The 14615-nt window shown below is 39.1% G+C and overlaps 1 protein-coding gene across 1 annotated transcript in view; it reads left to right on the top strand.

Annotated features, from left to right (window-relative positions):
- Positions 1–14615, top strand: part of CD109 (CD109 molecule) — a 149529-nt gene that overhangs the window by 109637 nt on the left and 25277 nt on the right. Inside the window, exons 24-25 of the mRNA XM_017524338.2 lie at positions 11194–11275; positions 13101–13329. Of these exons, the coding sequence (XP_017379827.1) occupies positions 11194–11275; positions 13101–13329 (311 nt within the window). The remainder of the gene's footprint in view (positions 1–11193; positions 11276–13100; positions 13330–14615) is intronic.

Below are 14615 nucleotides of genomic sequence, written 5' to 3'. Positions count from 1 at the left end.
CTGACAGACCCCAGTGTGCGATGCTACCCTCCCTGTGTCCATGTGTTCTCATTGTTCAACACCCGCCTATGAGTGAGAACATGCGGTGTTTGACTTTCTGTTCTTGTGTCAGTTTGCTGAGAATGATGGTTTCCAGCTTCATCCATGTCCCTACAAAGGACATGAACTCATCATTTTTTATGGCTAAGTAGTATTCCATGGTGTATATGTGCCATATTTTCCCTGTCCAGTCTATCATCGATGGGCATTTGTGTTGGTTCCAAGTCTTTGCTATTGGGTGAAATATATGAACAGATACTTTACAAAAGAAGACATATATGAGGCCAACAAACATATGAAAAAATGCTCATCATCACTGGTCATTAGAGAAATGCAAATCAAAACTATATTGAGATAACATCTTACGCCAGTTTGAATGGCAATCATTAAAAAATCTGGAGACAACAGATGCTGGAGAGGTTGTGGAGAAATAGAAACACTTTTACACTGTTGGTGGGAGTGTAAATTAGTTCAACCATTGTGGAAGACTGTGTGGCGATTCCTCAAGGACCTAGAAATAGAAATTCCATTTGACCCAGCAATCCCATTACTGGGTATACATCCAAAGGATTATAAATCGTTCTGCTATAAGGACACATGCACATGAATGTTCATTGCAGCCTCTCTTCTTAATGAATTTGCTGCTCAGTGGAGAGGATGGTTTGTATGTAAACTGACGCAGTGCCATGCGGTGGAGACCTTCTTGGTGCATTTAAAATGTCAAGCAGATAGGGGTTAAGAGAGAAATATTAGTAGGACCTGCTGGACCCTGAGGAAACGCCGTGCTAGCAAAGACTGTATCCTGACGCCTTGAAAGGTGGAAACTGTTCACAGGCACCAGATCCTTTGTTCTGGCAACTTGTTAATAGCAGCATTTAATGTGAGTTGAGTGTGTACTATATGGCAGGCCGTGTTCTAAGCACTTTATCTCATACCTTAATGAAGGCTCACAATTCGTATTAGCATGCTTCTGTTTTATGCAGATGAGCAAGCTGAGGTGTGGAAAAGTTAGCTAGCTTGCCCAGGGTCATGTAGTCATGTAGAGCTGGGATTTGGACTCAGCCTATGCTCTTGACATCCACACTTAGGAGGAAACAAACAGATGTGAAACATGTTTAATAATAATAGTAAATTTGATTTTCTGAAATACTCCAAAGCCAACTAAGAACTACAGTCTCAGTTTTACATTTCCTTATCAGTGGACCTCTAGCACAAACTCTCTGTGGCTGAGTTTTTCTCTCTGCACAATTCGTACGATATATTCTGTCCATCAAACTCATGAGGATTAGAAGGGCTCACACAAACTAATTAAAAATAAGAATTCACTATAATCTAAGAAAAATATAGTTCAATACCTCCTAATTCCTAATTTTTTTTTAATGACAAATGGATTAAATGCAAAGTAGAGGCACACTGCTGTTTACTAATTTCTCCACAGGAGAATTAGAAAACTCATGTTAGTGTTTCTTCTAGGCTCCCTTATTGTGTAGAGACCTGTTTATTCTGAACTAATTCTATGTAATGACAGTAATAGCAACTAACTCTGTATAAATGTTTTATGCATGTTTCATTTAATTCTCACAAAAGCTGTAGGAGTAGGTATACTGTCATTATTTCCATTTTATAGATGAGGAAATTGAGGTGTAGAGAGGTTAAATAATTTACCCATGGTTTTCCCCAGGTGATCTGGCTCCAGAGTCCACCTTGTTCCTCAACACACTATGGGATAATTCTAATCTGTGAGGTTCTCAGGTTGTGAGAAGCAATGGGGTATGATGGAAAGGACCAGGAACTGGGGCAGGATGCTTGAGTATCACCACCATGTATGAAGTTCATTGGAGGTTCTGATCAAACAGTAAGGGAGGAACATGGAGTCCTGTAGGGAAGGAGGCACCAAAGATTAGAATATGTGTTGTCGGATTAGACAACACATATTAGAGCAGTAAGGTGTTGGGTTTAAGTAGATGAGCTGGAATCAGTGTCCTAAGATCTCCCTGGGATAGGATGGCACAGACACAGGCTGAGTGGGAGTCAAGGGGTTGAAGATCAGGAACAATGCAATGTATGAGGCCACAAACCAAGGGAGACCAGGGTTTGGAATCAGGGTGGGTGTGGCCTGAGTTCTGATGTGGGGAATGACATCGTGATATATCTTTCCTTAGATTAGGGCCAGACCTTGCAGACACTATGGCCGGCCCTGAAATGCAGCAGGTGGTTAGGTCTTCTGGAAAATTTGCAGAGATCCAGCAGTTGGAATTTCCTGTATAGAGTTGCCTATGTAAAATTATCCTTGTTAATACACATTTGTGGATTGGTAGTGTTTTAAATATATACATGCAAGAATAACCTTTTTTAAGTGGTACCAAGTGGTCTCTGTGGTATATTGTGTGCCATGCTAAAAACAAATAAGATCTTTACACATTGGCATAATGGCTGTAATTAAGGAGATAAGTAAAAATTATTTGGGATTGTCATGTTGGACTTTGTACCTTTTGAAAACAAGTTTCCAATTTGTATTCAAGATTTAGTTTGTCTGGTTTCAAGTAGAAACTACAATGGAATTAGACTGGTGCTTTATAATTTGGTATACATTCTTTGGCATATTTTAATAAAGTAAGGTAAAATATTTTAGAAAATGCCTCATAATTCCATATTTTTTTATGCTTTTATGAACTATAAATTTGGCTAACCAAATATTAATGCTTTAAAAAGATAGGATAAATTTTACGTAGCTTGAAACATTTAAGCAATGAAAACTCATTCCTTAAAAGTAATTTCAGTATGTATCCTAGATACTTTTGCTGCAGATCAGCAGCCATTCTGCAAAATGAATGGTCCAAAATCTTCAGCATCTGTTGTTTTCCCAAAGCAGTGCTAGCCTCTTAGGTCAGTGCCGGTCAGGTAGGTGGCCAAACTGTAGTTTTTCAAAGTAACCCAGTGAAGATCTCTTATGATTGCCCGAGATCCCTCCTCACATTGGTTGGTTGTTAGAAGGTGCAGAGTGGCCAGAGTGCAAAAAAAGCATTGTTCTCTAAATGCCAGGTAGTCCTCTCAAGAGTTGAGAATGCTGAGCGCTGCAGCTGTAAAGTAGGTGACTTTCCCCTTGAGAGGAAGTATATCAGGGGCATAGCAATGGCTGTGGAGGCAGTCAGACCTGGGCTGGAGTCCTGGCTCCCCACTTGGGCCAGGTCCTTAGCCTCTCCAAGGCTTGGTTTTCTCACCTGGAAGACAGGGATAATACAAGCACTCACTTGGTGGGGTTGTTTGGAGGAGACAGTGAGAAATGTCAGCATTTTATTCAGTACATAGTAAGCACACAGAGAATATCAGCTATAGTAGGATTAGTTGCCTCTAACTAGGGAGTTAGGGGTTAATGTCAGCAAATAGATCCTGTCCGTTCTCCCTCTAAAAACCAATATGAAATTCTTCTATTTCTCTCCATCCCACTGCTAATTGTTCCATTCAAACAGCACTATCGCTCACCTGGACTACTCCAACGACTTCCTGAGTAGTTTCTCTTTTTCTGTGTTCCCTCCACTTCAGTACATTCTTCATGTCACATAAAAGCGATCTTTGAAAGCATCAAGATCCTGTCACTTGCTTGCTGGCGATCCTGCAGTGGGCTCCCGGCCTCAGCCTACTGGGTCCTGGGCGATCTGGCTCGGCCTCCCTCCTTAGTCTCGTCTGGAGCTGGCTGTGTCTAGAACACTGTGAGCTCCATGCTGCTTCAGGGACATGAGGCTTGCTCTTCCTTATCCTGACATGCCTTCCCCCTGGACCTTTCCGTGGCTGCCCCTTTTCATCATTCAGGTGGTGTTTGCCTCAGAGTGGCCTTCCGTGACCACTTAATAATTCTAACTTGTACTATTCCATTTTATTTCTTCACTTTACATTGCTTAAAATTATCCTGTCTGACATCTGTCCCTGGATTTAGAGGGGGAGCTCTGTGACAGTGGGGGCCATGGTTGATCTTCATCATATAGCTATGTGAGCATCTCAATAAATCCAGAATGGACGAATGACTTATTACCAATATTAACTTCTATGGACTTTAGGTTTATCATCCTAATGTGGATATTGGGTCCAGAAGATATCTGAATCTGAAGTGCCACAGTGTAGTGTGATGATTTCTGGGCACTAATGGGTCTGCCTGGCCTTGGAATTCTCTTAGAAGCTAAGAAATGTGACCAGTGATTTCCATGTGCTACTCTTTGAGCTGGTGAAGTGGCTGATGAAAGTCAGCACAGTAGAGCTCCCCAAAAAGACATCAACTCACATGCTGAACTAAATTATGTTTCAAAGTAGTAGACAAAAGCTTTTTGGTATAATGCTTTTCATTATAAAATCGGTGTCTCATTTCAGAGACTCTCTTTTTTCTTTTGCCATCACATTTGCCAAAGTCCTTTAAATATACTGTGGTTATTTTTATTTTTTAAGAAATCAAAGTGTCTTCGGCATGAGTCATGATTATATTATTTAAATGTCATTTATGAATGGTGCATTGTTTTATTTAAATCATGCTTGGCCCAGGAGCCCTGTAACCTAAGCCATTGTTTTGTTGGTCGACACAACAGCTGCATCATTGAATGAAGTGCCTTTGCTGTCAAAAAGAAAAACGGAACCATAACGTGAAAACTGTTTTTGATAAGGACTGGAAATCCTAAACCTGTTAATTGAAAATTTAAACCATTTGTTTTCCTAAGATATTTAAATCATAGTGCCTGCACTTGTTTTTTAAAGTAAAACTCAGACTGAGTCTAGTTGAAAACATATTTCCTCCACTGAAGTAAAAACAAGAGAAAGAAGGCTTCAGAATGTAGATGTTGTCATTGGTCACAAGTATGGTTAGTGGCAACAGCTTAAACAATAGCTTAAAAAAGCTGTGATATTCTCACTTTCCATTTCGTGTCATAGAAAGTAAGCAAGTTCATATGATATCTTTTAATATAGAGAATTTTTAAAATCATCTTATTAGTAGAGGAAATTCTTGAAATAGTCACAAGGAGCCGATTTTATTTCCTTTATTTACATATAATTTTGACATGAGGTAAATCAAGTCAAATTATGTTCAGATTGTTGCTTTTTCATATGTTTGTGAACGGCATTTTTATCTTTACTATTGTAAATTCTGAAATACATTCATGGTTATTCCAAAGAAAATTCATAACCCACAACAGGATGTATCTTATCTGGCCCTTTATGAAGGGCTCACGGATTTTTATCCTAATAACCTCAGTACTTCTTCTGCATTTTGATTTTCAGAAGTCTATGAATGTTCTGAGCATATGATTACGTTTCAAACTCAAGAGCTGTTCTTAAAATGATTGACTTAAAGGTGATACTCTTATGTCTTCATAAACTTTTGGAGAAAGCTATGCTTTTGCATTTATTGTCTATTGTGATAAAAGGTCTCCAACTTAGATGGCTGCACTGGAACACTGAGCTGTTGTGAACATTATGGATGAGTCATCAGTGTCCTGTTTTCTTTTTTTGAGATGGAGTCTTGCTCTGTTATCCAGTCTGAAGTGCAGTGCTGTGATCTCGGCTCACTGCAACTTCTGCCTCCCAGGTTCAAGTGATTCTTCTGCTTCAGCATCCAAAGTATCTGGGACTACAGGTGCATGCTACCACATCTGGCTAATTTTTGTATTTTTAGTAGAGACAGGGCTTCACCATGTTAGCCAGGCTGGTCTCAAACTCCTGACCTCAGGTGATCCACCCACCTTGGCCTCCCAACGTGCTGGGATTACAGGTGTGGGTCACTGTGCCTGGCCCTGTTTTGTTTGTGGAATGGAAATTAGACCTGATACACTGGGATGATTTGGAGGACAAACAGCCGAGGGATCCACAATGATGCATGCCGGTTTAAGATGAGGAAGGAAACCTCACAGGAGACTCCCAGAAGGAGACATATGCGTTCTCTGTAGGGTCTGAATTTCTCCTTTACTCTTCCCTGGTAGCAGAGCTGGTGGTTTGGATTCTCAGTGTTATGTAAACCTGCTCAAGAAATTCGCTGCAGAACTGGTGATTGTCTGTGGCCTCGTCTCCTCTGGGCTGGCTGCCTCTAGTGGAAGAATGGCGCTAGTTGTTGATATTAGTGGGGAATGTTGGAGGTCAGCCACCTGAGGGGTGATTTCTTTAAGCACTGATCTCATCTCCATGATCTCATCTCTGACTGGTTTCACAATATGTCATACTTGGAACTGCCGTTGTTGATGTGATCTTGGGGCTTGGAGGCACATGGTCCTCTCCTCGAGGTTGGTCTTTCAGTCACAAAAAGTACCTCCTGTAGGGATTGAGAGCCTCAAACCTCTTTTCTTTTTTCTTCTTCCCTCTCCTTTCCTTCTCCTCTCTTTTTTCCTCTTCCTCTTTTTTCTTAGATTGAGTTCATAGTTAAACTCTGGCTGTCTGGATAATTTAGTACTTAACTGAAAATTGAGGGAGAATGTCCTGGACTCTTGCTGATTTCTTTTGTTAACATTAATTGCTTTGCTTCTCTGTGATCCCTGGCTGCCTCTGAAAAATGAACTAATATACTGCATTTTTAAAGGTTATGTGAAAACTCAGCTGAATTCCACCAGAGGTACAAAGAGGAGCTGGTGTAAATTAGTTCAACCATTGTGGAAGACAGTGTGGCAATTCCTCAAGGATCTAGAACTAGAAATTCCATTTGACCTAGTAATCCATTATGGGTCTATACCCAAATGATTATAAATCATTCTATTATAAAGACACATGCACACATATGTTTATTGTGGCACTGTTCACAACAGCAAAGAGTTGAAACCAACCAAAACGCCCATCAATAATAGACTGGATAAAGAAAATGTGGCACATATACACTACACAGCCATAAAAAAGGATGAGTTCATGTCCTTTGTAGGGACATGGATGAAGCTGGAAACCATCATTCTCAGCAAACTGACACAAGAATAGAAAACCAAATACCACATGTTCTCACTCATAAGTGGGGGTTGGGAAAGAGAAGACATGGACACAGGGAGAGGAACATCACACACCGGGGCCTGTTGGGGTGGGTGGATAGGAGAGGGATAGCTCAAAAAGAAAAAGAAAGGTTATGTGAGAACTAAAACATGGTAAAATGAACTAAAGTAGTGATAATACTTATCATTTAATTTTTTTCACTTTTGTTTATGTTTTGAACATGGAGAACATTAATATGCTTCCAAAAGACTAACTTATTTTGAGAAGTATATTCAAAAGAGGGCTTCTTCTTCCCCTTTTCTTGCTCTCTACCCCTTGATGGTAACTGTATCAGGCTGTTCTTGTGTTACCGTAAAGAACTACCTGAGGATGGGTAATTTATAAGAAAAGAGTTTTAATTGGCTCATAATTCTGCAGGGTGTGCAGGAAGCATGGCACCGGCATTTTCTTTAGGAAGGTCTCAGGAAGCTTACAACTGTGGCAGAAGAGGAAGAGGGAGCAGGCATATCACATGGTGAAAACAGGAACAAGAGAGGCAGTATTGGGGGGTGATGCCACACACTGTTAAATGACCAGATCTTGCAAGGACTCACTCACTATCTCAAGGACAGCACCAAGATTGAATGATCTCCCACTGGGCCTTACTTCCAACATTGGGGATTATAATGTAACATGAGATTTGTGTGGGGACAAATATACCAACTGCATCAGTAACCTACTTACTTCATTAGTTTCTAGTTTTTCTTTTCTCTCTCTCCTTTTGCTAAAAACCGGGCCTCTCCCTTTGCCCAGGCTAGAGTGCAGTGGCACAATCACGGCCCACTGCAGCCCTGACTTCCTGGGCTCAGGTGATTCTCCCACCTCAGCCTCCTGAACAGCTGGGACGGCAGGTGTGTGTCACCATGCTAATTTTTTTTTTTTTTGTATTTTTAGTAGAGACAGGCTTTTGTCATATTGCTCAGTCTGGTCTCAAACTCCTGGGCTCAAGTGATCCACTTGCCTTGGCCTCCCAAAATACTGGGATTACAGGCATGAACCTTGGTGCCCGGCCTCATTTCCTCTGTTTATTATACAGAAGATAGTATGTACTATATGTACTGTTTTAACTTTGCCTTTTTCACTTAACAGTATATGCAGGAAATTACTCTGCCTCAGTTGACAGAGCTATTCCTCATTCTTTTTTTCACAGTTGCATAGTACTCCATCATGCATATGTACCATAGTCAATCAGTCTCCAGTTGTTGGGCACTAAGATTGTTTCCATTATGTTACAATTACAAATAATGCTGTAATGAATAATCTTCTGCATGTATATTTTTGTCTTGTTCGAGGTGTATCTTCAGGGTAGATTCCTAGAACTGCGATTACTGGGTCAAACGGTAAAGACATTCCCCTACGTGGTAGTTGTACCCTTCTGAATTCCCTCTAGCAGTGGATCAGTGCTGGTTTTCATGCAGCTCACCCAACAGAAGGAGTGGTCAAACTTTTGAATCTTAATGCCAATCTGATGGGAGAGAAATGGTATCTCAGTGTAGGTTTGCGTTTCTCCTATTATGAAGTTAAACATGTTTTCTATATTAGAATTTGTCTTCATATTTTTGTCTTTTGTGACTTACCTGTTTCGTCTTTTATTCACTTACTTCCATAGGACTTTTCATCCTTTACCCTAAATTTAAAAAAGTTCTTTATATGTGTATACATGTATGTAATAACATATGAATAAAAATTACATAATGCTGATATTAGCTATTTATCCATATGTTGCAAACACGTTATTTTAATTTATTTGTTTGTTAAGCCTTGCTTATAGTGTGTTTTGCCTTGGAACAGTTTAAAGACTTAAAAAACAGTCAAATGCATCAATTCTTTTAGTTTATTGCGTGTGGTGCTTAGAAAGCCTTCCCCTACACCTATATTAGAGGGTAATGCCTAATGTTTATTGAGAGCTTTCCATGTAAAAGGTACTATACTGAGGACTTTTCTTCTTTTATCATGTTTAATCACTGGAAGAGCTCTGTGATTTACTAGGAGACAGTGGCCTTGGAGCCAGTGAGACCTTGGCTCATTCCCAGCTTCACTCCTTGTCACCTGTGTGACCTTGCAGGTGGCGTCTGTATCCTTTGAGTTTCAGTCTCATTATCTGTAAAAAGGGAAATAATAATAGCATCTATGTCAGAGGGTTCTTGTGAGAATTACCTGAGAACTTTGAACAGTTCCTGACATGTAGTGACTGCTTAATCAAAGTTGGCTAATTATTATACATAAAGAATATAATCTAATGGTCCCTTCTTCAAATTAAGCAAAGTTCTGTCATCACTTTAAATGTTTATATTTCTTTTACCATAAGTCTTAAATATCACCATGAATCAGAGTATCTTGGGTGTTTTTTCTTTACACATTTTGTTTTATTGTAACTTAGATACTCATTTCTAAAGTTTCTTTTGGAAAGACTCAGGGAGAAAAGTTTGGGACTTGATGGTAAGAGCACATTAACTGTAATTTCAAACCATTAATGCTTATGTTTAGTCAAATATGAATATTATTTATACTTATGGATGCTTCTAAAATATGGTATTCATAAAGTCAAATTTGTTTATTACTAGAGTTTACTGGGGAATGATTTCAACATTTCACAAATGAATATGGTTGCCAGGCTTTGTCTTGGCTGTGCTGCAAAGCTCAGGATGTGTGCCCTCACCTGCTAATAGTGGAATCCTGTAATTTTTGGAAGGATTTTTGGCTGTCAGAGAGTCATTGATAATGCCTTAAGCTGGAAATGTTTCTGCTAATGCTTGCTTTTAAGTGATGTTACTGCTATCTTAACTTCATTTTTAGCAAGTTAGTTTACTGTGGGTTGTTTGGGGAACCCTTTAGTGTTTGACCCACGAGTTCTCACACTGGTTTTTGAGATCCGTATGCATTGCTTTGCAAATATGAAACATCTGCTTTTTATTAGCAATCATTATTTGTAACTGTTTGCAAATTTGACACATCTGTTTTTATTAATGCAGTTACATGAGCGTTAATCCCCGCCCCAATTTATTTCTGTAATGCTACTTCACTGCCACCACTAAGTATATATATATATGTGTGTGTGTGTGTTAGTGGAAACGTGGAATTGGTGGGTAACTTAGATACTCAAATTTAAAGTTTATCAGGTTTAATCATTGGAAGAGCTCTGTGATTTACTAGGAGACAGTGGCCTTGGAGCCAGTGAGACCTTGGCTAATTCCCAACTTCACTCCCTGTCAGCTGTGTGACCTTGCACATGGTGTCTGTATCCTCTGAGTTTCAGCCTCATTATCTGTAAAAAAAAGAATAATAATAGCATCTATGTCAGATGCTATAGCATCTATGGCAGGCAAGTTGGTTTTTTGGTTTACCTCAGTTGGCCATGGCCAAAAAATTTAAAAGCAATTGTCTTAGATTATGTAGCATTTCCTCATTTCTATTGCTGGTCTAAGAATAGAACATATGTTTATTTTCTGTTTTGGCCTTAAACTTTAATTAATGATACCTTACATAGTATTTTTCTTGTGAGCAAACAATTCTAGAGGACCAAGCATTGAAACCATTATGGTGAACACTAGAGAGTTAAATAAAAATGTGCCTTTAATTTGCTTGCTTTTGAATGACTAGAAGTATCAATGCCATAGTGATCTTTTAATTTACTTTAATTTGGGATATCACTTTTTTTGAGACAGAATTTCACTCTTGTTGACTAGGCTGGAGTGCAATTGCATGATCTCAGCTCACTGCAACCTCTGCCTTTTAGGTTCAAGTGATTCTCCTACCTCAGCCTCCTGAGTAGCAGGGATTACAGACATGGGCCACCATGCCTGGCTAATTTTTGTATTTTTTAGTAGAGATGGGATTTCACCATGTTGGTCAGGTTGGTTTTGGACTCCTGACTTCAGGTAATCCACCTGCCTTGGCCTCCCAAAATGCTGAGATTACAGGTGTGAGCCACTGTGCCTGGCTGGGATATCAAAGTTTTTTATTTTATACATTCTGCTTGAAAAGTCCTGGCATTTTAAATTTTCAACAGCACTTAAAGTAGAAAGTACTCAATATTAGCTCTCGGTTTGATTTCTTTTTTCCCCCTCTCTCCCATATTTCCTCAACATAAAGTCATAATTAGAAACTTTCATCCATTGTAAGTTAATTATTATTTTGATTTTGAGTATCTGTCTATTTTTGTGTCTTTAGGTTACCAGAGAGAACTTCTTTATCAGAGGGAAGATGGCTCTTTCAGTGCTTTTGGGAATGATGACCCTTCTGGGAGCACTTGGTAAGTGTCTTTGCCAACTGAACAAATCTGTGTCATGGAATGGGCTTTCTATAGGTCACAATAGCCATGAAATTGACAGATATATCTCTATATATTATAGACTGGGAGGCTGCTTTTCCCTTAGTCTGGCTTTAAAAAGAGATTCTGTTTTTAAAGTACTATTTTCAAACATTAACAAATCAAATGTTTTTATTTAGAAAAGATAAGTTATAAATCCCCTTTTGTGTGTTTGTGGAAAAATCGCAATAAAAATACTTTATGATGATGGTGCAGCTGATGAAATCAGTTAGAAATGCTGGGTGATTGTGACACAGCTTTTTTTCTTAATCTTCCATGACTAATACAAGTGTTGTGTTAATGCAGTCAATGTAGTTTCTTCAAGATTTTTTTTTTGTGTGTGTGAAGAACAGTGATGGAATTAAGTATGAACAGCCAGTTTCCTTCAGACTGGAATCTCTATGTGGCTGATTTTGGATGATTAATCCCTCTTCTTGTACTTATCTTTAATTTTCTATTTTACTCAGAAAAAGATTGACTCACTGTATCAATCAGGATAGACTAGGAGTGCTGTGGTAACAACCAACGTACTCAATCTAAGCAGTTGACAATGGAGGGATTTCTTGTTCATGCTGCATTTCCACTGTGGTCAGCAGGGGGCTCTGCAGCTGCCAGTGTGTCCACATCTCAATAGGAGGGTCCCCGTTTTCCGCAGCCTGGAAAGAGGAGGCTGGAGTATATAGCACTGGCAATTAGAGACTTCATCCTGAGTGTATCATTTCTATTCATTTTATCCTTCTCAGAGCTGGTCACATGCTTATGCCTAACCTTAATGGGGCAGGAAAGTGAATTCCTCTGTGTAACCAAAGTAAAACAGAACTAGATATTATTGATTATTAGTAATGTTTACCACACAAAACCTTATATAACATGAAACAAATCTGCTTCAAATTTTCTTTTGGCCTGAGTCGGGATATAGAACCATAAATAGAAAGCTTTCAGTGTTTTATTGCTTGATGTTCTTTTTACCTCAGTATAGTGTTGTGTAGCAGGGACTGGCAAACTTTTCTGTAAAGGGTCAGAGTGTAAGTATTTCAGACATTTCTAGCCACATAGTGTCTCTGTTGCATGCTCTTCCCTCTTCCTTCCTCTCCTCCATCTTTCTTTCCCGTCTTTTTTTTTTTTCTTTTTTTTATCCTTTTAAAAACCACTCTTAGGTGGTGGTGGCAGATGGGGGCGGGGGTGGTGCACGCATAAACAGGCCCTGGGATATATTTGGCCTGAGGCCCAGATCTGGGCCAGGCAGATTTGGCCTATAGGCCGCAGGTGGCTAACTTCTGTCCTATAGAAGAGAAAAATGTCATTTCCCCCACCTGAAGTACTACAGTTTGCTTGTGAACTATGTATACATTCTTCATCCACAGCTTTGGGGCTGAGTGAAGTGTGTTTGAGCTCTTCTTTGGTAAATATCTGGAACAATCCAAAGATGAATAACCTTTGACAATTTAATTAACTCTTGGACTGTCAAATTTCTCAGTCTACAAAATAATGGGCTGGATTAAGTAATTTCTGAATTCCTTTCCAAATCTGATATTTTTGAGTCAACATGGCATTTCTTGGCCATGCTCAAGTGGAAACCAGGTCTGCCTGCTAGAGAGAGTTGCTTATCTTGTCTATTTATTGTTTTTCTTCCCTTTGTTCCATCTTCATTGATTCTCCCTTTGATAAATCTTCTGATGGGGGTAAAAGTGTTGTTTTGTTTGCTGGGTGTTATTTGGTGGACCTTATAAACTATATTTTATGTGATTTTTTCCCCCTTTTCATAAAGGTTGTCAGCTTTTGTTTTAAGATGTTTCCTTGAAGCTGATCCTTACATAGATATTGATCAGAATGTGTTACACAGAACGTACACTTGGCTTAAAGGACGTCAGAAATCCAATGGTGAATTTTGGGAGCCAGGAAGAGTGATTCATAGTGAGCTTCAAGGTGGCAATAAAAGTCCAGTAACACTTACAGCCTATATTGTGACTTCTCTCCTGGGATATAGAAAGTATCAGGTATTTCATCTTTAATTTAATAAATGATAGATGGGAAATTCAAGGAGGGTAGGTCTTAATGGGTCAAATATATATGTGGAAACTTAAAAAGTTGCAATTTTACAACACATATGAAATTTGAATTTGAGTACCCTTTTGCTCGCATTTGTGGCCATGTTCCAAAATCTGAGGATAAAAACATTAACCCACTCTTTCAGAGTAATTAAGAAAATTACAGAAATGCTTTTGAATGTATGTATTTTACTTGCTATTGGTAAGATAAGTCAATACATGTTTTATCATTGGAAAAGTTAATTTCTGAGGGGAAAGAAAATTATTTAGAATTTGACAATGTGTTCTAGCAAGTTTAGGTTGTGAAGGATTTTTTATTTCTAAAACGTCATAGAAGAGTTACAATGTCTGTTAATTTAGTGCTGAGAACACCTATACCCTGAAATGTGTGTTGAATGGGCATGGATGCCTGGATGAGAATGAGTATGCATGGCAAGGTAGTGCTGATGAGCTTAAGTTTGCTCCAGAGCTATCCTGGTGATTGATGCCTTTACTGCTTACTGCCTACTGTATTTTATGAGATCACCAAAGCCATTCTTTCTCTTTATTAGGCCCCCCACTATTTTCCTGTTCTACTACAAGGCTTGTAGAAGCTAAACTTTTCCTAAACTTACAGCCGCAATACCAGAGATCAAATATAAGAAATACATTTCTCGAGGAGTTTGCTGTTCTTGTCTGAGTTTATGATACCGAGTGGGAGAAACACTGGCAAAACCTCTACTATTTTCTTCTAAGGAATGGCATGTGTTTACTTATAAAAACTGAAAAACAGTATTATTTTAAAAATGCATGGCAAATCTTTAAATGTCAATGATTATGGTTGATTTTCATTGCCTAGGACAAGGTCAGGTGCTTCACAGATGCTGAACTTATTTTTTAAATGAATGTTTCAAAGTACTTTTCTTTTTTTTCCCAGAAAATTGAACTTCATTTTTAAATTTTTTTATTTTTATTTTTATTTTTTTATTGCATTTTAGGTTTTGGGGTACATGTGAAGAACATGCAAAATTGTTGCATGGGTACACACGTGGCAGTGTGATTTGCTGCCTTCCTCCTCATCACCCACATCTGGCATCTCTCCCCTTGCCATCTCTCCCCAGCTCCCCACCCCCCACCGTCCCTCCCCCATTTCCCCCCAACTGACCCCAGTGTGTAGTGCTCCCCTCCCTGTGTCCACGTGTTCTCATTGTTGAACACCCGCCTATGAGTGAGAACATGCGGTGTTTGGTTTTCTG

The sequence above is a fragment of the Cebus imitator genome, unplaced genomic scaffold, assembly GCF_001604975.1.
Source record: "Cebus imitator isolate Cc_AM_T3 unplaced genomic scaffold, Cebus_imitator-1.0 Scaffold32, whole genome shotgun sequence".
Classification (NCBI taxonomy): Eukaryota; Metazoa; Chordata; class Mammalia; order Primates; family Cebidae; genus Cebus; species Cebus imitator.
Note: the sequence above shows the minus strand (reverse complement) of the source record. Positions and strands in the feature narration are given on the sequence as shown.